This window comes from Olea europaea, chromosome 12 (assembly GCF_002742605.1).
Source record: "Olea europaea var. sylvestris chromosome 12, O_europaea_v1, whole genome shotgun sequence".
Classification (NCBI taxonomy): Eukaryota; Viridiplantae; Streptophyta; class Magnoliopsida; order Lamiales; family Oleaceae; genus Olea; species Olea europaea.
The window spans coordinates 16,962,463-16,986,951 of NC_036248.1; the positions used below are offsets into that span (position 1 = coordinate 16,962,463).

The 24,489-nt window shown below is 35.8% G+C and overlaps 3 protein-coding genes across 6 annotated transcripts; 1 reads left to right on the top strand and 2 right to left on the bottom strand.

Annotated features, from left to right (window-relative positions):
• Positions 1–1,900: 1,900 nt before the first annotated feature.
• Positions 1,901–11,332, top strand: LOC111405910 (tRNA-splicing endonuclease subunit Sen2-1-like). 4 transcript variants are annotated; one of them, XM_023035013.1, is made up of 3 exons: positions 1,901–2,090; positions 2,619–2,741; positions 10,234–11,332. In XM_023035013.1, exons 1-3 carry the CDS (start codon positions 1,989–1,991, stop codon positions 10,951–10,953), a joined length of 945 nt encoding a protein of 314 aa, XP_022890781.1. In that variant the 5' UTR covers positions 1,901–1,988; the 3' UTR covers positions 10,954–11,332. The 4 variants fall into 4 exon arrangements, with proteins under 4 accessions (XP_022890781.1, XP_022890784.1, XP_022890782.1 ...); XM_023035014.1 differs by lacking the exons at positions 1,901–2,090; positions 2,619–2,741 and adding exons at positions 9,779–9,870; positions 10,072–10,095; XM_023035016.1 differs by lacking the exons at positions 1,901–2,090; positions 2,619–2,741 and adding an exon at positions 9,711–9,870.
• Positions 11,333–12,591: 1,259 nt separating this feature from the next.
• Positions 12,592–18,280, bottom strand: LOC111405911 (probable lipid-A-disaccharide synthase, mitochondrial). Its single transcript, XM_023035017.1, has 10 exons — positions 18,098–18,280; positions 17,934–17,983; positions 16,494–16,675; positions 15,811–15,910; positions 15,614–15,719; positions 15,307–15,527; positions 15,003–15,081; positions 14,425–14,663; positions 13,362–13,588; positions 12,592–13,011 (listed from the first exon to the last, which is right to left on the bottom strand). Exons 1-10 carry the CDS (start codon positions 18,126–18,128, stop codon positions 12,825–12,827), a joined length of 1,422 nt encoding a protein of 473 aa, XP_022890785.1. The 5' UTR covers positions 18,129–18,280; the 3' UTR covers positions 12,592–12,824.
• Positions 18,281–21,055: 2,775 nt separating this feature from the next.
• Positions 21,056–24,343, bottom strand: LOC111405912 (receptor-like protein kinase HERK 1). Its single transcript, XM_023035018.1, has one exon. The coding sequence runs from the start codon at positions 23,732–23,734 to the stop codon at positions 21,239–21,241; it is 2,496 nt and encodes an 831-aa protein (XP_022890786.1). The 5' UTR covers positions 23,735–24,343; the 3' UTR covers positions 21,056–21,238.
• Between the last annotated feature and the right edge of the window lie 146 nt (positions 24,344–24,489).

Sequence of the window (24,489 nt, forward strand, 5' to 3'; positions counted from 1 at the left end):
TACTCTTAAACAGTGATTTGACATCATTTCAACCACACGTTATTCAATAAAATAATATTATACGCAAATCAAAAACTTTTTCTTCTTTTTTAACCACACATTTTCATCAATACACTATTCAAAAATGCATTTTTATGGAAATGATGTGGTTCAAACAAAGGCATAATATTTCTAATAAAAAGGGAAAATGATCATGGTAGAGTATCCAATGAGTGTCGGTATTCGTCACATGTTGGATATGGACATGCCACCATAATTGAAGTCTATGCAACAGATTATAATATGTTCACCTATTATTGAAAAACAAATAGGTCATGATTTTTTGAAAAATCATCTGTCTCTTCTTTTAAATTTATGGATTCAGCTGCACAAAGGAGAAGGTGTGGTCTTTTTATTCCCTTTTTTAGGGTCACGTGCAGTAGACAAAAACATGAATGGTCCAGGAAATAGTCAGTTTTTTGGTGGAAATAATAGAAATGGGAGAATTGTTTAGAAATGCATTTAGACACAAATGATTTTTTTATTCAGGGGAATGAATTTCTTGATTCAAATGGGGGGGCTAAGGACCATTTTCAGTGAGTTCGTTAAAGAGCGATGTTGATTAGGTTTAAAATAAATTCTCTTTCTTTGAAGTTTGTGTCTTTTCTATTTTCCAAGCACGTTACTAGAAAATTTACCCTTCCAAACGCGTTTTCTCTCTCAAACATTGTTTAGTAGGAGAAGAATAGATAGGACGAAGGAAGATATTTATTTAATATTTGCAACATTTTCTCACCGTTAATATTATTCTTCGATTTCTGTTTTGATTTTTAATGTAGATTAAAAAACAGCTGATGACTTGACTTTGAAGCTTGATTATGGAAGCTTCTGCTTGGAGCTTAATATTCCTAAAGTCGTTGAAAAGGCTGGGGACACGTCTTCTATTGGACTTGACGAGATAGAAATGCTGGGACTGAATATTCAGCCAATAGCATCATCCTCCACTGTAGACAGTGAAATGTTAAAATTAGTAGAGAATTGGAATTTGCTATGCAGAAATTCTTCCAGGTTTGAGGCGGTTTCTTCGTATGGCAGTTCTGGGTGAGACAAACCGTCAGTATACAATGAATATAGTGTGTGTGAAGATGTTAGCAACATCCTAAAATTTCTTTTCGTGGTACCAATTTGGTTCTAATATATTTTTTTTGCAATGACTTGACTTGATTTGTATAGTATCACGCTAAAAAAATTACAATTTGGGCTAGTAGACATTTATTTCTTCGTAACATTTAAATATCTAAACAATGATATTGAATTAAAGCTAAAGATTCAAACTACCATTTACATAGCACAGTTTCTTTAATATTGGTAATAAAATTGAAATTAAATTACCCTCTAAAATGAAATTTGGTTCAAAGCTAGTGTTCTTATGATATGATCGTGATTGAATTCGCATATGTTTGGCAAAAAGAATAATCTTTCCTTTGAAAATAATCAAAAATTCAAAGTATTCAATCGGAATATGGAATTGAGTGACTTCGATTGTTTTTGTTACCTTATGTCTGTATATTTCTCTCAACATGGAGAGAAATATAGAGAAGATGGTCCTGGTGTGACATTTCTATAACCTATGCATGACTGACAGCTGTTATTTCTCCTCATCTTGCACTCAAGCTGCTGCTTGTTCAAACTTTTGATCAAATGTGTCCAAATCTGTGAAAGAGTATTTTTGGTCCATTTTCTCAGGATCTGATTCACTTGAAGAAAACTCTAATTTGAGATTCAACTCCAACAGACTACATTGTCTGAAGGGCTAGTTTTCCATGTAGCTATGTGGCAGTAAGTACGTGAGACAGGGTAGTAGAATATGAACATATGATAAAATCTGTGACATCTGTGGGCTGCCTGGATGCACCATGGACAACTGATATTTACGCTTGCAGAATGACTAGCAGGAGGTCTTTTTAAGTTAATTATTGAGGTTCATTGACTTGGGTCTTTCTCACTGCATGCAGGACCAGTGTAATTCAGTTATGACAGCATACAAATTAGTGACAGTAGATGCTCTGTACTGGGGCTTTGGCAGCAAACTTGAAAATGCTCTGCTTGCGGTATATCCATGTTCACACTGATTTTGGATTTTGTAAACCTGAAATCCATCGGTTCTATCGCTAGTCAAATTCTCAACAATAGTTATTTCCTAGAACAAAGTGAAAAATTACTTTATGTAATTGTTGAAGACAATATTTAATCAATACGCATGTGCCCAGGCTTAAGCTTTATATCAAATGTTTCAATATGGTATAGAGCAAGCAAAGGTCCTCAGTTCAATGAATTGTCCCATGTTAGGCTTTGTGGGAAGGGCATGTTGAAGACAATATTTAAATAATATACATATAACCCTATCTAAAGTTTAAGCTTTTTGATCTAGTGTTTCAACATTAATGTTACGGTTATAAAGGACAGATATCTAGTAAAGTCATCTTTGTTCCATTGGAGTTTTCATGTGTCATCAAGAATTTCTGCTTATGGTCTATTTCTATTCTCTCGTTTCCATTCTTTGATGACAATGCTTGAAAGGACTTTTGCATTATAAGGTAGAAAGTGAGGTTTGATTTAGATATATGGTTTATTTGCAGGGTGAAAGAGCACTTTTCCTTGAAAGTCATCGGAATTGTTTTGCTTGGATTGATGAATGGTTTGGACTGTCAATGGAAGTGATGCGTAAGCTGGAATATCAAAGTGATTCCTCACTGAACCAGGTAAAGAGGCTCAAACTTTAAGCACTAGAATGAAATTGGAACAAAAAGATGACTGTTAATTTCATCCATATTTCTCTTTTAGAAGGTGTCTACAAATAATTTAGAAGTTTTGGGGGGTTACAAGTAATAAATCCCTTTATTGAGAAAAAATTCTCTCTCTCTCTCTCTCTCTCATGCTAGTCTTTAAGCACGGTATTAATTCTTTCATTCATGTGTGTATATTGTGTATATTATCGGTAGTATCATCGGTACTTCCCGTGATTGAACGTTATTCGTGCGGGATAGTCTCAATGGGTCAATTGTTGATCAGCTCCATTCTCTGAAGTACTCTTAGTGATGCTGCTGCTCTAATGACGTGTTCTATCTAGTTTTGCTTATTGTGTGAAATGTACATGTCCCCAATCAACACCACTACTATATACATTTTCACACCTCATGAAGCGTGTTATGGACCAATCAAGCACGTGAAGGGGGATTACACATTAATTTCAGTCAATTATGATTACTAAATTGTTTTCTTTTCCTTAGAATAAAAGTTTGAATATTGCAAGCATAAGTTCTAACATCCTAAGTAGACATTATTGCCTTTTTCTACAAGAAGCTGTTCAGCTATTTAATAGCTTGATGCCATGAATAAAATTATCGAATTATCATTGTCTTCAACCTTGTGTTGATTTGAGAGTTTTATTGGTTTTTTTGAATTAATCAAACAAAGGAGGTCTAGAATCCCTCGAAGTATCCTACCAAAAACTATCACAATAGGTCATCAATGAAAAGACAATCCTTGGTCATTACCCGTTAATCGACCGATCACTAGATCTCAATCGAGGGGAACTGACAACTTGGTATCAGAGCCAAAAATGCCTAACCACCGCTTGGATCAATTGGAGAACGACGTTGGCTCGTTATCTACGGGTTAACACAACTTACAACAAGCCGTGCATGCTAGTGAGGAGCATCTTTTGCAACACATGGAGACCATGTTCAATCGCCTTGTAGAGCGTGGTGTAGGACATGAAAATGATGCTAGTTCCTCTCGTGACAACCATCATAGTCAATCGAGAGGAAGTTTAATTGGGCCCAAGATTAACAAACCAGATTTCCCACGCTATGATGGCATGGATGATCCCACATGGTGGATTTGTCGAGTAGAACAATTTTCCAACTTTCGACATACGGAAGAGGCAGAGAAGTCACCTATGGCCGGCTACCATTTGGAAGCAGATGTTCAATTATGGTACCAACGATTCAAAATGCGCAGAGGGAGTAAATTAGGAAGTTTTCAAATATGAGTTGCACTTGCGCTACGGCCCTTCAAGATACCAAAATTTCTTTGGCGATCTTACCAAGCTAAAACAAACAGGTAGTATTCAGGATTACCTGGTGGAGTTTGATTGCCTATTGCATAGGGCGGGCTATTTCACTGAGGAACAACAGGTTGGGTGTTTTGTAAGCGGGCTGCAGGAAGCAATCCGAGTGGATGTTCAAGCTTGTAAACCCGTATCCTTGTCAGCGACAATTGACCTTGCACAACTCTACGAGTCACGCTTGCATAAGCAACGAAGAGGAAGCTATGTGAAACAATGAAAGGCTCCAACCACCACCGGGCTACCACCAATGCCTTTGGTATCTCTCACTCGAGCACGTACTCCAGTCATCAAGCGATTGACTCCAGTAGAACTAGAAGATATGTGAAGTCGTGGACTTTGCTTTAATTGCGACGATAAGTTCTCTCCTGGTCACCTTTGTAAAAGGTTATTTCTTATTGAGGGGATTTTTCCTTCTTGTGATGAGCAATTAGAGGATGAAATCATGGATGAGGAAGAAGAGGAAATTCCAGAAATAAGCTTCCATGCTATTTCTGGAAATTTAGGACCACAAATGATACGAGTTATTGGCAAGCTTAGGGAGTCGGTGGTTACATTTTTGCTTGATACATGTAGTACACATAACTTCCTCAATTCCAATTTGGCTGCTCAATTGGGAATATATCCCACAAAAAATGGGGACTTTTTTGTGCAAGTGGCAGATGGTTATGGAGTCAAAAGTGGTGGACTATGCAAAGATGTTCCTATTTTTGTGCAAGAAATTACGTTGTACATTGATCTATTCCTTTTACCACTGGAGGGGTATGATGTGATTTTCGAAACACAGTTATTGAAAAGATTGGGTCCTTTTACATTGGATCTCAATGAATTTTGGATGAGATTTAATTGGAATGGCAGAATGGTGGAGTTATGTGGGATGTAAGAACCTAGCAATAAAATAGTAATTGACAAAGAGTTAAGGGGACAACTAAGGAAAGGCAAGAGAGCTTTTTTGATGCAACTACATTCTTTGAATTTGGGAGCAGTAACTAAAGCCATGAATGGGATCCAAAATTCAGATTTTTTTGGCCATTATGAATCAATACAAAGTAATCTTCCAAAAAACCCAATGCTTGCCACCTCAACGCTCTTAAGACCACAAAATTCTGTTAGTGCAGAGGGGCCAATCCAATTTCAGTCAAGCCTTATAGGTATCCCCATTACCAAAAAAATGAAATTGAAAAAATGGAGAAAGGGCTCTTATCATCAGGTGTGATACAGCCTAGCACAAGTCCATATTCTTCTCCAGTACTATTGGTTAAAAAAGCATGAAGGATCGTGGTGACTTTGCATTGACTATCGGGCGCTCAACAATATCACCGTTAAAGATAAATATCCAATTCTTGTCATTGATGAGTTATTGGACGGTTGCAAGGGACACGATTTTTCACTAAGCTCGACTTGAGGTCAGGCTACCACCAAATTCGTATGTATTCTGGTGATATCGAGAAAACGACCTTTCCCACAGAAGAAGGCCACTACGAATTTTTAGTTATGCCTTTTAGCTTGACAAATGCTCTTGCCAATTTCCAAAGCGTAATGAACAAGGTATTTAAAGAATTTCTTCGTAAATTCGTCTTGGTATTTTTCGATAATATACTCATTTTTAGCAAGACATGGGAAGAGCATTTAATCCATGTAAGGAGGGTGTTCCATATTTTGCAAGCTAATCAATTTTTTGTCAAGCGGGAAAAACTCAATTTGGACAAGAAAAGGTCAACTACTTGAGGCATTTAATTTCGCATCATGGGTTGCTATGGATCCCAAAAAAATGTCTGCTGTGATGACATATCCGTAGCCAACTACATTAAAAGCGACTGCAGAGCAAGCATTTGAAGAATTGAAAGGCGCTATGACTTCTGGGCCGATGTTGTCACTTTTGAACTTCTCTCGACCTTTTACCATGGAATATGATGCATCTGGTGTGGGTCTAGGTACGGTACTTATGCAAGATGATTGACCAATTGCACTTTTAGTCAAGCATTGCATGGTAAGAATCTAGCATTATCCACATACGAGAAAGAAATGCTTGCTTTGGTTAAGGCAGTACAAAAATGGCGCCCTTATCTTTTGGGATCCAAATTTATTGTTGGACTGACCACAAAAGTTTGTATTTTTTATGGAGTCAAATCATTACTATGTCTGTCCAACAGAAATGGTTAGTGAAGCTCTTGGGATTTGATTTTGAAATTCACTACAAAAAAGGAAAGGAGAATTCAACTGCAGATGCCTTGTCCAGAAAATTTGAAATCCATACATGTGCCATGTCCTATCCTATTCCTAATTGGGTGGATCCCATTAAATCAGAAATTATGGCTAACCCTCAATTGCAGGATCTAGTGTAGAAAATATCAAGGAAGGTAAGGCATTGGGGCCATGGCTATACAAAGAAGGGTTGATTTTTTTTCAAAGACCGAATCTATCTATTCCCCACTTCTGATTTGATTCTCCCTATAATGAAGGAATTCCACTTAAGCACTCATGAAGGGCTCCATAAATCTCTCCACGGGATTAGATCTATCTTTTACTGGAAAGGCATGAAAGCACACATAAGGAAATTTATTCAGGAATGTGAAGTTTGCCATAGAAATAAAGTGGACCAAGCCAAAAAATGCTGGTCTACTAAGCCCTCTCCCAATACCACGACATGTCTGGACAGATATTTCCATGAATTTTGTGGATGGCTTGCCAAACACTCGAGGTAATTCCACCATCTTTGTGGTATTGGACCGCCTCTCTAAATATAGTCATTTCATTCCCATTAAACACCCCTACACAGCTACCACCATTGCTCACATATTTTTTGAGCAAGTATTCAAACTCCATGGTATGCCCGAGTCCATTGTATGTGATCGTGATCTAGTTTTCACAAGCTCCTTTTGGAAAAATTTATTTCTTTTGAATTGCATCAAATTCAATTTTAGTTCGACATACCACCCACAAATAGATGGTCAAACCAAGGCGGTTAACAAAACTTTGGAGATGTACTTGAGGTGTTTCACAAGTTATAAGCTTAAGGAATGGACAGTTTGGCTACCATGGGCAGAATATTGCTACAATACCGAGGTACACTCATCCACAGAAAAATCACCATTCGAGATCGTATATGGTCGTGAACCTGCCAACCTATTGGCAGATGTTCATGGCACCTCGCCCGTGGATTCAGTTGTGAAATTCTTACTGGAAAGGGATGTGGTGATTAGAGATGTCAAGGCAAATTTAAAAATTTCTCAAGAATGGATGAAGAAATATTATGATGTGAAGCGCACAGAAAAGAGTTTTGAAGTTGGTGAATAATGTGTGCCTAAAATTGGGTCCTTACTGTCACCTATCTCTAGCACAACGAAAAAATCTCAAGTTAAGCCCCAAGTTTTTTGGTCCCTCAAAATTCTTTCAAAGATTGGATCAATCGCTTATAAATTGGAACTACCAACCGAATCAAAGCTTCACCCGGTTTTCCAAGTTTCTCTTCTTAAAAAGAGGATTGGAAATCAGCATATTATCTCCCACTATACTCGAAATGCCCAGTGAATCTGCCCCCCACCCACTCCCTCAAGCCATTCTGGAGACACGCACAAAAAGGGGAGAAAAAGAAGTCTTGGTTCATTAACAAAATCTCTCACCTGTTGAGTCAACATGGGAGAACCTCACAAAATTGAATGCACATTTTTTCCTTGGAGACGGAGTTGTTATGGACCAATCAAGCACGTGAAGGGGGATTACACATTAATTTCAGTCAATTATGATTACTAAATTGTAGTCTTTTCCTTAGAATAAAAGCTTGAATATTGCAAGCATAATTTCTAATTTCCTAATTAGACGTTATTGCCTTTTTTACAAGAAGCTGTTAGGCTATTTAATAGCTTGATGCCATGAATAAAAGTATCAAATTATCATTGTCTTCAACCTTGTGTTGATTTGGGAGTTTTATTGGTTTTCTTGAATTAACCAACCAAAGGAGGTCTAGGATCCCTTGAAGTATCCTACCAAAAACTATCACAATAGGTCGTCAACGAAAAGAAAATCCTTGGTCATTACCCATTAATCGACCTATCACTAGATCTCAATCGAGGGAAACTGACAAAGCCACATCCCTGGTAGTCAATTTTCATTATATGGACTTGAGTATCTCCAACTCGAAGTCAATGTAGACTTTTGTAAAGCAGAAACTCGACCGGCCATGCTTAGCCGCAAGCGATGAGGAATTAGAAACATGAGCTCACAAATTGATGGTGTACACGTGTTTCACAAGGCGTACCTAGTCCACTCCTAGAATCATGGTTTTGCCACAGCTAACCCCAAACATTGATATCATGAGAAGGTAGTTAAATGGGATTAAAGATCATGGGGTGAATTTTTCTTAGTAGCCACAGTGTGATCTACTTTTTGTGTAACATCTCCAAAATACTTGTGTAACATCTCCAAAATACTGTCGTTTTTGTTTTGTTGTTTCTTGTAATAAAAACTGTAATGGCACATTTGATGATAAGAATAAAAGTTAAATTTTATAAAATATGATATGTGGCATATATGCGAGTTTAAGAATTTTTTAATTTTATTATGAACTTTTTCAAATTTACTAGGGATCTAAGGGTCCGTTTGATTACGAAGATGGAATTTGGATGGAAAGAAAATGAATTCTAGGAAATTGAATTGCCTTGAAATTGTTTTCCTGGGAATTGTAAATTATTGTATTTGATTGATATACTTTTTCAAGTGAAAAATGTTGAAATAAAATATATTTTTTATATTCGTTTGACTTTATTTTACATGAAAATTGTCAATTAAAAGGATAGAATTTACTGGTATTGGAGATGAAATTTTGTTTCCATTGCCAATGAAAAATAGGGAAACTATTCCTTTACCTGAAAAAAATATTATTAGTGTAAATAATAAAATTTAGAAATTATTATTTGTGATAATCGAGTTTGGAACTCTTTCACGATTTATAGAAAGTTTAATGATTTAAAGTTAGTTATAGGAAACTTTAAAAAACCATTAATAGAGGAAATATGCAGTTAAAAAATTAATAAAAATTGTGAATTTTATAAAATGAATGGTTGAAGATGAAATTGGAGAAAATTCAAGAACTAATAGGGGTGTACTCAATTGAGTTGTTGATGAATTTCAAAATCCTTCCGAGGTATCATCAATTGAGATTTTAATCGATTTTAATACATTAAAATCTAGGTGTTCTAAACTGATATTTTCATTAAAATTTGGGCATCCTCAATAACTCGGATATTTATATGAATATCATTTATAGAAGGATTTTAAAAAACATTGCTGGATTTCAAGCTTAAAAATAATATCTTTTCAAATTTCACCACTTTTAATGATATTTTTATGGATTTTATGGAAAGAGTAATATTATTTGTAGTTGTTCACTGCGACAGTCGTCCTACGTGAGATATACATGACATGTAATTATTTGATTAAAAAAATTGTCACATTAATGCATCAAATTCTTGAATTCACCAAATTTATCAAAATTTATAAATCTACGAAATTCCTAAGAAAACGAATTTGGTCTCTTTTGATAACTTTGAGTTGTTGAGAGATAAAAATGAAAATAGTTTTGGAGTCGACAATTTATTTTGAGTAAATATTTAATCGGAGGATCATTTTTCTGTCAACATCCGCACGTACACTTTCGGGACCATAACAAATCCGAGAGCCAGAGAGAAAAATGTAAGTTTGTGCACACGATAAAGTTTTATATCAACATTCTACAAGGTCTTCATCGTGGCAATAAACGTAAGGTGAGAGTGGTTAAACAATTGACCCGTTATCCTACTCCTTTTCTTTGATTCATTTTGTAGTATGACTTTATTTTCCGTTACATGTTGTCGTTGGAAAGGTGTTTGATTAAATGTCTGGGTGAAGAAATAATGATTCAAACTGTGCAATATAATTATGCTAACGAGCAATTATTATTTCTTTTCCTGAATTTAACTTTGCAGATTCACTGAGACAGTAGTCGGACGGTCAGTTTGATAGCATGGTCTCAATTTTGCAGAAAAATCAAACAACAAGAACCTTTCTTGATTATTAATTCCCATTTTTATTACTTAAAATATACATCTCTCACGCGTAATAATAGCTTTTCTTATTTTCCCATAAAGCTAATAATGGGACCAAGATGGAAAGGAAAGGGGGCAGAAGATAAAGCACTAGCAGATCCCATGTCAAAAATAGTATCCCAGCTTCGATTATCCTTAATTGAGTCTGATTCCCAAGGATTGCTCTCGGGTTGTATTGTACTTCTTGAAGCAAATGCAGAACAAACTGAACTTCTAAATCGCGCTTGCTTTGGTCGCCCCATCGTCAATGCTGATAAGGATAAGCAGTGGTTTCAACTAAGTATGGAGGAAGCTTTTTACTTGTGCTTTGCACTGAAGTGTGTCAAGATTGTATGTAATGATAAGTGGTTAAAGAATGATGAAGAGTTTTGGAGTTACGTGACACCTAAGAGAGCTAATTTTCCGAATTTGTGCATAGCTTATTCTCATCTTCGAATGAAGAACTGGGTGGTGAGATCCGGGTCACAATTCGGTGTAGACTTTGTTGCCTACCGTCATCATCCTTCTTTGGTTCACTCTGAATATGCTGTTCTTGTTTTATCCGGGGAAGATGAGAATACAAATGGTCGGTTGAGGGTTTGGTCAGATTTCCAGTGCACGCTTCGACTTTGTGGCAGCGTTGCAAAGTCATTGCTGGTTCTATACATTGACAAAAATGGCAATGGTGCTGTGTTTCCTTCATGTTTAGAGAATTACAGTGTCAAAGAGAGAATGATCACCAGATGGAATCCAGAGCAAAGCAGGGAAAATGGAACCAAGTAAGAGATATTCTTTGCCCATCGGCCATCTATTACTATTAGAATTGATGTGGACAGGATAAAAATTTCTCACTGCTAATATGGCATCGAGAACCTTAAGTATGGTTCTCTTGTCACATCAGCAGTGAAATATTTTTATCTGGACAGGAGATCAGGTATGCTCTTACTATTGCCAGTATTGATACTTGAGTTGGATGATCTTGCAAAATCATTTGATTTGTACCATGATCACCAGTACTTTTTTCATGTCAGAGTTTGATACATGGTACATATGATCAGTGGAAGTTTATTATCATTTTCTTATATTTTTTAAGATGAGGTTTATGACTGTAGCCTATCATATTGAATTATGTTAAATAATTCTTATTATTGTTAGCATTTAATTTGGTTGTAATTCTGCACATTTATAAACATTGTTGACATAGGGAGAGAGCTGTCAACTAAACTGACCTTAGAAGTAAAAATTTGAAAAGAAAATGTAAAAAAATCCTAAGAATGTGGAGAGCACAAGTACAGACAGAGCTGAAGAAAAAGGGAATTTGATTTAAATGTTAAAGAATGGAATTTTGATTACATTTATTTTCTCATAATTAATTAGGGCAGTTTGGTCCAGATTGGCCTGTGTGGGTTGGAATAGCATTAGTATTCATATTGTTACTTATTCGAATTGACATATATTACATTGTTTTCCATTTGATGTTACTGTAAAAGACAAACTTAAACTTATTAACAGTCAATCTTAATTGACAACTTAGCAAAATTCTTTTATATTTTGATTATTAAAGGTTATGTAATTTGTTGTGATCAATCTGTACAAATCAAAACTTATTGATATCAAGTCACATGTAAAGCGAAGAGAGAATTACTTCTACCGAAAAAGGGTTGATACCTTCTATTCAAGCAGTTTATGTACATGCAGATAATTTGATCGATCTTGATCCTGCTACGGCATTTGCACATTTAGATGCTACTACCGTACTATCAAGAGGATTAGGGGGAATTTGATAAGATAGAGATCGATCTTATAAGATTGCCTTTATCCATATCAAAATGGAAAAGAATGTCGTTCTAGGGCCCATAAGATTGTTGATTGCTTAAGGGAGGGATGCTAAGTGGACTAATTTGAGAAGTTCACAAGCAGCAAACAAGTTTCTTCTCCTTTTTTATCACTATTCAAATTAAGCCCTTGTTTATGTCCCATTTTTTCATTAAAATACATTTTTCAACAATGATTTGACTCTATTTTCACCACACATCTTTCAACAAAATATTATTTCACATAAATCCAAAATTTTTCCTTATTTTTTAACCACACACTCTTCATCATAATACCATTTCAAAATGCATTTCTTGAGAAAAATGAGGCTCAAGCAACCCTAAAAATGTATCCAACCCACTTAGACACCAGTATACCAGCTTCATCTTAATGGCATGGAGTCAGTAATTTTACCCAGTTTCTCCTATACTAATTTATCAGTATTAATTAACATAAGCTTTCAACCAAACAGAAGGGTAAAAAAGACATCTTGCTAATGTTTTCTTGACTAACCACACCATCGGATGGATCCTAGTTGATTTTAGGACCATTGCAAATTTTATTGAGTAAACATTGCAGATACTGCAAGGGAGGCAACAAAATAAATTAGTAGGCAACAAAATAAATTAATGCCAATTTCTACAAAGTCATAAATTTTACAAAATATTCCTCTGGTCATCAATGGACCATTGTTTCATAATTTCGGTTAACAAAGAAAAACTTCAAATTTGCATCTCCGAGATTGCCTATGAAGTAGATGCCTTGTCATTTTCTGGCCGGTTAAACCAAATATTCTGATCTGGTTCATGAAACTAAATTGTCATGTTATCAAATGAGCATCATCTTCTTCTATAATGTAATACTGTAGATGCTGCTATCATACTAGGTCGATAATCATCAAGCATAGGACGACTCCATTCTTGCGGGATTTGGACAGAACTTACTCTAGGAGGAACAAGTAAATCAAAAACCTTTCCAGCAGCACATATTTGTTTTCTTCGGAGGTTCTCATCGTCTGTTAAGTTCCTGTTGCAATGCAAACCGAAGTTCCATAAGATTAGTGCTATCAAACTACGTAATTAGCAAAGCATTGCATTATTAAATGACGACAAATCCATCATTTGTCATGAACATTTGGACGACTTGTCATTATTGATTCCAGATACACTACGAGATCACTGTGAGGAAAACAAATTCATATGATGCTGAAAAGTGTAGATATATAAAAATAAGCAGATGTTTCACTTATTTTTATGTTTACATTAAGAAAGGAAAGAATGACCAAAAAAGTACCTCACGTAAAAGGAGTGGGAGATTCACATCCCAGTTAGACAAAAAACCATAAAGACTAGAATTAAAGTAAAATGGGAGCTTACTTGAGTAATGATGCCAATTTTGAAGGTGTGCATTCGTTGAAAAGAGCTTCGGGAATTATTGCTGAATCCAAAATAATATTAGGAAGCGAGATATAAGATACTTTAGCTTTGAATCGTATGAACCATTCAGTCAGAAGATGAGCTCTATAGGCAACAACACATGGCAGTCGAGCAAGCTGCAATTCCACTGCTACAGTCCCTGATGTACACAAGGCTACTCTACTTGCCTGATCATATTGGATTCAGCAGGTTAAATCTTTCAAGCTTTGTCATTAAATAATTAATCAATTTTTACATATAAATTCTAAAGTAAAAGATGCTGGCAGAGTATATGGGCTGTGTTTAGGCACATATAAAGTCAGCTCTGTTTCTCTTTAAAATTTACAAGATAGAATTAGACCCAGCCACGAAATATCATGTCATGTGAACTTATAATGTTTCATACTGAATACAAATATTATGAGCATCTTTGGGTTTAGATAAAAGATACGAGAAAAAAAGGGTCCTATGGGAAGATGACTAAAAAACATAATTTTGGGACTGATTAAACAAATGTTAGTATTGAACTATACGATTAAACAAACCAGATCAGGGCAATCAGAAACTATCAGTCAGACTGCAACTATTTTCTAAAGAAATAAAACCACGTAAATATGGTATTTCATACTGCAATGCCACTTAGGATATTAGAATTATTGATTAAAAAATATATCAAAAGCAACTACATATTGAGGGCCCATCATTTTCACACATAATGTTGCAAGTCCATAAACGTTTAATTTGTAAATCTAGCAATACGGAGATGATAACTGCTAATCATAATTGTTGACAAACAAACATCAACTCGTGGTTTAAAGGAGCCAAGTTTAAACAGATAATTTTGTGAATAATCAAATTAAGGTGTGTATAAAAATGGTGAAGACGCCTTTTCCTATCAAATATAGATTGAAAACTTAAGCAGAACAAGTATATCTTCCAATATCAATGCTCCATTTTTTCTCCTAATTTTTAACATAATGTTCTTGTACCATTACCGGAAAGAAAACCTATCACGAGGCCTTACACTAAATGCATCATATTTAATTTGCAGTGATCCACTTGGAACCAATACGACAGATGTAGGCCACTCGCAAACAGCTTTACTAATGTAGTCTTCCACATACTTATTAGGCGCCACATGGATTGCTGCTGTTAACTCTGAGTGGGAATCTTTTAATAGCTCCATAGTGTTTGAATATATGGAAAGCATGCGTGTGACCTCTTGTAATCTACTTCCAGGAAGCAAGGAAATAACTGTGGTTCCTTCAAGTTTCAAAACACATATACTGTTAATACAGAATTAAAGGTTGGATGAACTACAACCAAATTATGAGCAGCAAAATTAATTCAAAATGACGACAATTTTTTGATCCAAAGTGAAAAAGAAATGAAAAGTCTCGCTAAAGGCAAAAGCAATTAGGAAATGTGCAGCTAGATCAGTATACATTCCTTCAACCATACTCTTTCTCATTCAGATTACATACTTGCACATCCAATGCTATCTCAAAACTTGTAAACTAAAGTTGCCACATCATGTACAAGAAAATATTGAATAACGATGAACTAGATTTTTTGCACAAACAAAATATAAAAGCACCGAACCTGAGGATATTCCATGCTGCTCCTTAAATGCTTCTCCCTTACCTTGAATTTTCCATTCCTTACAGATGCTATCCTTTACCTGAAAATGAAGTCCCTCAAGTTTAACATGACTACAACAAACATGCGACGCAAAATCATTCTGACTGACATACAAGCACAAGTTCACAACGATTAAGTAATTTAAAGTTCTCAATTAGGTAATCCCTAAACAGTAAACAAATTTGATCCCCAAAAGAAAGAGTCTTCTATGAAAAAGTACACCAGTATTCAAAACCAGGCAGATACCAAAAACATTCTGATTTACCTCTTGCTCCAAAACATCTTCAAGTGTTGGATGGCCCACGAAAGTTGCATTTAGTCCTTTTGATAGACACACTTCTGACTCGAAAGGAAGGATACAGAAGACGTGATCTACAAACCCAGAGAGCCCTTTAAGTCTTTCTTCACCACCTTTCCAGGCCCAGAACGACGGAGCTACATAGTGAAAATGCAGAGGACCCACCAGTCCTTGCTGACAGTAGATAGCTGCATAAAGCATTTCCCCATATTTCTCCACCATTTTTCTCTTGCATAGGCAAATGGAAGAACTTGTAACAGCTTAAAAAAATTACCACGCAGTTGCTTTAGGAAACGGAAGGAAAACCCTTTTGAGTCCACCGTCAGTACAACATGAGGCTGAAAAGAGAGAGCAGACTGTACTGTCTGTTTCAACTTAACCTGAAATTTTAAAAGTTCGATTACAAGAATTATGTCCAAGTTGTAGGTATTCAATGATTAACACAACATGTTGACATTCCTCATTACTCACCCTCAACTTGCTAAGATGTGGCACCAACTCCCAGATGCCCATTACTGCAATATCTTCCATAGGAAACTGAGAATCTAACCCCTGCTTTGACATAGCCAACCTGAAAAATACAGAGCAGCAGAAAGATAACGCCTTTCTCCAGTATTATACCGAAAGAACCAAAAGAAAAATCCATCCTTGAATGTATTCAACCTATTTAGAATGCATAATATTTTTACTACCCCAGATCACATAATGCAAGGAGCTGGAGTGGAGCCAGGTCGCAAAGAATGTGGAAAGTGAAGGTATTTGAGAGCAGGAACATATTAGAGTGCCTATTTAGAATATAAAATTATACATTACTTAATATGTCCGGAATTTAGGAAAGTGTTTTCGAAAGCCACTGAGTTCAAGTGGTACATATCGTTCCACATCTTTTGTCCAGCTTCAAAAACTTGTTATTGTAATTAACGTGCTGGTCTCATATTCTTTCCAAGCTCTAACACAAACTTTACTAAATGCTGGCAAGAGCCCACTCTTTCTCATCTTCATATTCCCTTTTAATTTCATTATCACGTAATCTTTTATCCTTATTTCCTTAACAGAAAGTTACTCCACACTGGTGCAGAAATAACTAAATCCAAAACAAATGATGGTAAAACAGAGAGAGATTCTCCGTAAATAATAAATAGTGACTATTTTACCCTCCAATGCCTGCAAAACGGACGGGACAAGGAGAAAGCTTTTTCAAAGAGTCCATGAAACGTGAGCCGATCATGTCACCAGAAACCTCTCCAGCAACAATAAAGACTCGGAGTTCCCCATCTTTTGAACCCATATCTATGGGTGCTTGTTGACTTGACACCAAGAAGTGCCTTTTAATTACCTACAAAAGTTTCAAAATTTTGCCGATCTTCATGTTTCTTATCATTCTGAGAAACCTTTTTGCTGGTTCCAAGCTTGTAAAATGACAAGAAAGGAAGCGGTCGATATTTTTAATTTCAACTTTCTCATAAATGGACATTCCAATTTCAATGAAGAATACCCAAAAATACCCAAAATAATAGAAATGTTTTCACAAGAGACGTTGACCACTCTAAGTCAAATACAGTTACGATACTTGTGCATACTGCTGAACAATAGAGCTTTACACGGTATACATGCATATGGAGAAAATTTATGTGAACCATAAAGTTAACTCAGAATCTTTTACGATTAAGAATCTCAGTAGATCGAATGAGCATCATCTGCTATTATATTGTCAGCTGGATTTTGAACTACATTGTCTGAGTTTGGTGTCCATACAAAAAATTCCTGACACTGTGAAGGAAGTTATTTGGTGTTGGAAGATGAATGTGCCTACAATGACAAGAAAAGGAGCAAGGACATACCATGTTGCTTGATCTGGGTACAGTGGGGAGAGATGAACAGCAGAACAGGTGAGCCTTTGAGAGGTTGGACAACACTGTTGTGAAGCTAAGAAATTCCTCATTATTAGTTTTACAAATTTGCAGTTCCTAATTTTATTTTTTATTTTTTGTGTATATTCATTTCCTAGTTGTGTAGAATCACTGGTGGATTTATTTTTGGGAGACCATAGAAAGCTCTGGCTTTTACATAGTTTATGCATTTTCTACTATTTGTATAACATCTGTTAATTCAATACAAATTGAAGTCCACAAAAAAGAATTTAAGTAGATTGAGATGACTTGATTGATTTGATTATATTTTGAACAGTTGGCACACTTTTTTGACAACATTATCATTTTTCAAAAAGCAATTGACCATACATAATAATTTGAAGTTGCAAAGGGATACAGATATTAGTGGGAGAACACCATGCTAAATGCGGTGTGTCAGTCCAACATTTGCACTTCATCAGCAGGATAATATTTTAAGTCGATAACTAATTCCAAGTTAAAGGCTTTATAATTGAAGGCATTGGATATTAAACAAACCATTAATTGCACACATTAACTTCCATAATTCATTTGCACTTAGATGTGCAAAACAAAGAGAAACACTGACTTAGATTCAAAACAAAGTGGAGCAAATAATATTGTTATAATAGCTCTGAAAGTTTTAAAATGCAATCTCATAGAGAAATTTCTGGCGATAATTTAACCAAAGGAGAGATAACATACCAACCGACTGGGATTTCGAAATGTAAGCTGGTGATGCTGTATATTGATCTCTTCGCATCATAACAAAGGCAGAATGGAAAGAATAACGAAGAAAATTAGAAAAAAAATAAAAAGAAGCAAAAATAAAGAGAATCAGAGAGAGAGAGATTCAAACATGTACATACCGGAAAGAAGGCGCTTGAGATAAATAGCCATGGCGGCTGCAGTGGTAAAGGTGAACTCCGCTCGGCCCCAACACTATATTACTGTAACCTCAAGGGCCGTGATTTATAATTTTAAACACCGTCACTCTTTTCTGTTCTCATTCAATTCTGAGCAATGCTCGTCTTTAGCGCCATCACCCTGACAGCCTCCGAATCATCAAGGGAAAATGAGGGATTGCTGACTAAATTGGGAAATTTCATCACTAGTCCTCAATCTATTAAATTAGTGGCAAATGGGTCCTTAATTTATTTGTTTTGGCATTGACATCCACAACCTATCAATTCGTCTGCAACCCAATCCATCTAATGGACCTTTAAATAGTCAATATTTTGTTAAAAAGAAATAAAATTTATCTTTATTATTTATTAACACAGTCACTATACATTCAAACAAAATACCTTGCAATAATTGTAATTAAAAACAATAATATTATGAATTATATTTTGTACTAAAATGTGCACTGTGTTACATTTGACTTTGTTCCTGTCCAGGGAGGGAACAAATCAGGATTATTCAAGGGATTTGCAATTTTTTTTTTTCCTTTTTTTGGGGTACAAATGTACAATTTGACTAGTTATTTTAAGATCATTATTTGATGATTTTTCATTTTGAAAGTTGTGTCATATCGTTGCTCGTGAGTTATCCAAAATAATACCAAGAATCTTTCCCAATAACCGTGAAGAATAGCCCAAAATTAAGCATTACACTACTATTTACTTGTGCGGAGATGTCTTTATGTGCACATTTTCCTCCGTAAATCATAGTTTAACGTAATATACTGAGGCGTTACATTTCTTGGTGGGACATCGTTTTGTCAGATGTGGCATGTTATTGTTTGTTAAGATGGACATCCCCTGAGAAACCATAATCTAACATGAACGATTTCTAAACTATCCGTTGTGTAAGAAAATCATGCGAGTAGTTGTATAGCTCTATGCTCGTGATCAGTCGGCGTAATGAAAAATGAAAACTATCTCCACTTTAAAATTTATCGAAGTTATGTCCAAATAAAAGATTAATACAATGCAAACAATTTGTAACATCAGCTTGAGAAAGCTCTAACCAGCATTTCAGTATATCCCTTCTAATCTATATCCCTAGCTTAATATGCACATACATTAAAGGAATAATATTGGGTCTCATGAAATTCGTAGATAATAAATGAGTAATAATCATTAATATGTGGTATAAATTAATGGGTAATCGGTACAAAATATCATTACCTTTCAAGGTTTTTATAGAAAACGTCCGTACTTTTCATTTTTTTGACATATTGTGCAAAATGTTATTTTCATCCGTTTTGATGATCTTACCCTCATAATCAAATTAAAAAAAAAAGAAAAGAAACGAAAAATAAAGAATTAATTGCAACCATAGTCCCATATTTTCAAAAAATTACAAATCAGCCAGAAATTACTAATTGCTCCCCCTGATGAAGGAAGCAACGTATGCCTGACACCACCTGGCCTCCGCCATAAAATTAATTGGATAACACGATGAACTCGTGCATTTTCCTAACAATGAATGACCCAAAAGAAAATCAGAAAAAATTGACTAATTTTCAATCATAAGATTTACTCAAATTAAGGAATATATGGTTCCAAAAACAATTTATAATCACGCTGAGAGCAAAAGCTTTATTTCCATTCACAAGCCATTGGCATTGCTAATAAAAATCCTCATTCTTCTTAACAACTCAAAAATTGTTTCATAAAGGATTCAATGCCATTATGGCTGTTCCAAGATAAATTAGGGTCAAAACATGCTTCTTGAGTTTAGCCTTTCTCGCAATTGGAGCAAAATCTATCCACCTCCATACTTTCATTCATCGCCCTTACGCACCATTTTCCACTACCCCTTCAGAACCCATAAACCCATCTTCCTAATATCTCGGGGGCAAAGGCTTCAAGCCGTCAAAGAACTCCAAAAGACCCTCACAAACTATTTTCAAGGCTCCCGCTCTGTGTCGTTCACTTGCGCTAAGCAAATTACCTTTTTATCAGGTTTCATAAAGTAGGATAAATGGGTTGTTTAATGAATGCAATTCTCGAGGCTTGTAGGAAAATTTCGATGTTGTATGATTAGGAAAGTGAGATGAATAATGTTGCGCTTTTAATGGATTGGAGCAAATGTATTTTGTTGATTATTTAAAATAAATTATGGTTAGAAAATTCATGTATACATTAAATATGAAAGGATGCAATCGATTTTTGATTGATTTGTAATTTTTGAAACTTTGGAACTATGGTTGCAATTAGTTTTTTATTTTTTCTTTTCTTTCTTTTTGTTTTATTTAAGTAGGAGGGTAAAATCGTCAAAAACGGATGAAAATAACATTTTGTGCAACGAAATATGGAAGGTAGGGGTAAAAATGCTAAAAAATAAAAGGTAGGGATCTTTTTCACAAAAATCTTGAAATGTAGTGACGTTTTGTGCCAATTACCCTAAATTAATGGTCGACTTTGAGTGCATAGAAAACTGGACTTATAAGTAACTTTTTAGCTACGGTCTAAAATTTTTATTTAATTTTTATTTATCAATTGCTGAGTCTGTGTTCTTCTCTAGCCTTTAGGTACGAATATTATCCGCACGGAAAGCTATAAAGGAAATTTTGGAAAATAAGCCAGCTACATTTAGATTTTTAAGCCAATCTTTTGCAGTCATGTTGACAAGAATGAACGACATATTAATGACACCAATAGCTTGGTTAGCTATGCTAAAATTTTAATTTTTATTAGACTTGGTTTCTCGAAAGTAAATTTTGGCAAAATAAGTAATTTAAAAGTTTAAAACTACAAAACATAATTTCCTTCAAAGAGAGGTCTTCCTGGGAAAGCTAAGAACTTCATTATGCCAAGAACGAGAGTACTCGAAATTAGATTAGAGTTCAATTGTTCCAAAAAACATGAATACGACGATCAAACACAGTGAAGTCCATAAAATTAAAAATATGTCACACCCAACAGTTTCTGCAGCATTTGATATAGCAAGACATTAAAATAGCGATATTTAAGTTCAATATTCATTTTATCTGATGAATCTAAGAACTAAAAACTTGGAAGGAGGCAAGGAGCTAAACAAATAATACATCATCTATAAAGTCATCTACCTTCAGACTTCACCAGTTGTGAGAAAACTCTACTCATTGAAATGCCCGAAAGATCATCGCCACTTGACATTTCAGATTGAGTAGCAGAAATGCTACAGTCCAAATGATTAAATTCACCAATCTGCGGGGAGAGTTGGCCGATAACAATGGTACTATTTTCCTCGGGATCATTATGAACCACTGCCTCTTGAAGTTGAAGAGCATACTCCAGATTCCACAAGACATCTCCCATTGAGGGTCTGTCAACCCCAAAATCCGCCAAGCATTTTTCTGCTGTTTCTCCAAACTTCCTGAGGGATTCTGGTCTTATTTTTCCTGCAAGATTAGGATCTATAATTTGATCTAGTTGTCCCTTCTTCTGCCACTGCATTGCCCATTCAGCTAAGTTGACCATTTCTCTTGGAAGAGATGGATCTATCACAGGCCTAGCACAAAGAACTTCAAACATAACGACACCAAACGAGTAAACGTCAGATTTTTCTGTCAGCTGTTGCCTTCTGAAATACTCTGGATCGAGGTACCCAAAACTCCCTTTAACAGCAGTGCTAACATGCGTTTGATCAATCTCCGGTCCTGTCTTGGAAAGTCCAAAATCAGAAACTTTTGCCATAAGTTTCTCGTCAAGCAATATGTTTGCAGACTTTACATCACGGTGAATAACTGCTTTAGCATCGCCAGTGTGAAGGTAGTGCAGTCCTCTTGCTGCTCCAATGCATATCTCGAGCCTCTCCTTCCAACTCAAAATTGGAAGATTAGAACCATAGAGACGACTCTTGAGGGTACCATTATCCATGTATTCATAAATAAGTATCATCTCATTCCTTTCATCACAATACCCAATCAAGGACACCAAATGGCGGTGCCGGAATTGAGAAAGCATCTCAATTTCAGTTCGAAACTCTGCTAGACCTTGTTGGGACCTGGGATTGCCTCTTTTAACAGCAACCTTTATATCATCTTTTAAAATCCCTCTATAAACCTTCCCAAAGCCACCAATGCCAATAGCCCAACTCTCATCGAAGTTGTTTGTTGCTTCCTGAACAGCTATAAAAGGAATGCGGTAACTCAAGTTAGAACCAACACTAGCCGTTGTTCCACTCGAGTATTTACTTCCCCTAGTATGGGAAGTTCCTCCATCAGTGGAAATCTGAACCCAGGTTTTTGAATCGCGAAAGCTTTTTTGTTTCCGTCTTCTGTGCATGAAGAATAGAATGCCAATTATGACCAAAGCAACTGTCACCCCAACACTCACCCCAACAATTAGTCCAACATTCCTCTTGGAGCCAGGCTGGGACGGTATAGACATTTCCCCAGCAAGGTTGCCCATGGAATCGTTCATTTTCATTATCTCCAGTCCATTCAGAATGGCATCAGGATAACCACTCCTAGGAGAAGGGCCAATACTTATACGTAGCTTATTTTTCTCAATTAATGGGGTAACAAAATCCAAATATAATGCAGTGGCCAAACGACCATCGGTTTTTGCACTTAGTTCAAGATCCCCACTAGCAAGCATGGAATCAATAAAAACATTAAATAGTAGCTGATTGGCAGATGTACTAACTATGTCACAGAAGTGCAATCGAATGAAGTATGCATAGCCCGAATTCACACTAAATTCCCATGTCACGTTGAAATTGCTATTTGGATCACTTTCTGAGTTCATCTTACTGCAAGTACCATAAACAGTAGGAGGAGCAATATCTGGAGTTGCACCACCTGGAGGATACTTAACAGCAGCAATATTTGACACATTCTTGGCAAGGTTTGGTAGCACCAAAAAGCTCTGATCAGAAACCCAACTTCTCCACAACGTATCATTCTCCAATGACACGAATGGTCCACCCATGTTCACCCTTGCAATTGTCTCAAGAGCCTGTGTCACCAGGCCATTAAATGCCCCTGGTGGATTGAGATTGATGGCATCATCGGTGATGAGCGAATCTGGTTCCGAGAAAACTTCCAAGGCATTGACATAAGCAAATGAACTATTCGCAGGGGCAAAAGTCACTACAAGGTCTCCAGATGATATACTGACTGAAAATTCTCTAACAGAAAGGTTTTTTGAGTTGAAATTGCTTAGAAGCGTATTCTTTTGGAAGAAAACAGAGAAATTAGCAGTGTTCATATCATAATTCTGATAAACAAATGGATAAAAGTGCAGGCGGATCCAGTGCCTCCCCCTCTGGCTGATCGAGAACGTATACCTAGAGGATCCAGCAAATACTCTAGCTGTTCGATACAGCAGTGAATTCTTGGATGAATTTATAGAATTTGAATTGCTATCAGCCAATATATCTTGTGGGGTTGACAGGAATTTAGATGCTGATTTATCAGATACATAAGTCCTATTACCCAGAGTAACATCAGTGGATGATCCACAGTTTATATAATACTTATCAGCAGGATCAAATCCTCGAGAAAAACATACCAAGTACAACATGAACAAAACCCAGATAGCGAACTTCATAACAGAACAGTTCATCATCACAAAAGCAGATAACACCGAGCTTGAATGAAACTGAAGTCCAGATTTCTCAAACAGAATAGCAATACAAGACTGGGAATTAGGATTATTTCAGCTACAACCGTAAAAAACATTATGCACCCATTAAAGAAAATTTAGAAAGCAAGGGCAATAGATGGCACCTTTGAGATCACATGAGATTCTAGAGTCAAAAATTGAGGGGCCCAAATTTTATTAGCCAGAAAATTAACCTTCCCTTTCAAATATGAGAAGAAAACAAGTTAGCGCCAGACGGCAAAATCTTAGCAAGCAGATAAAGACGTATGTATATATTGTGAAAACAGCAGCAAATATATAATTTTGGAATTATGTGTTTGTATTATAAATATATGTAACTTCTGATTAACAACAGTGTAAAAATATAAGGGAAAACTGGGTCAAAAATTCATGCTTACATACATATACAAATTGATGTGTATATAATTATTATATGGTGGAAAATTTGGAGCAGAAGAAGGGTAATCAAGAAGTTTGATGAAGCCCGGTTATATTGCGTGTGGAAGTGGGTGACAGACCATTTAATACTAAAAACGGAGCGAGTGCGTTCTTGGGACCGGAGAAGAAATAGTCTTCTTCATCGATTGTGGTAACATAAAAGATTCAATAAATTAGGGTCCGTTTGGTGCACATTTTTGTTGATGAAAATGCATTTTAAACATCAAATTGCGGGTCCCCCATTAGAGTGTAGAAGTCAAAAATTGTGTGCTGATGTGACG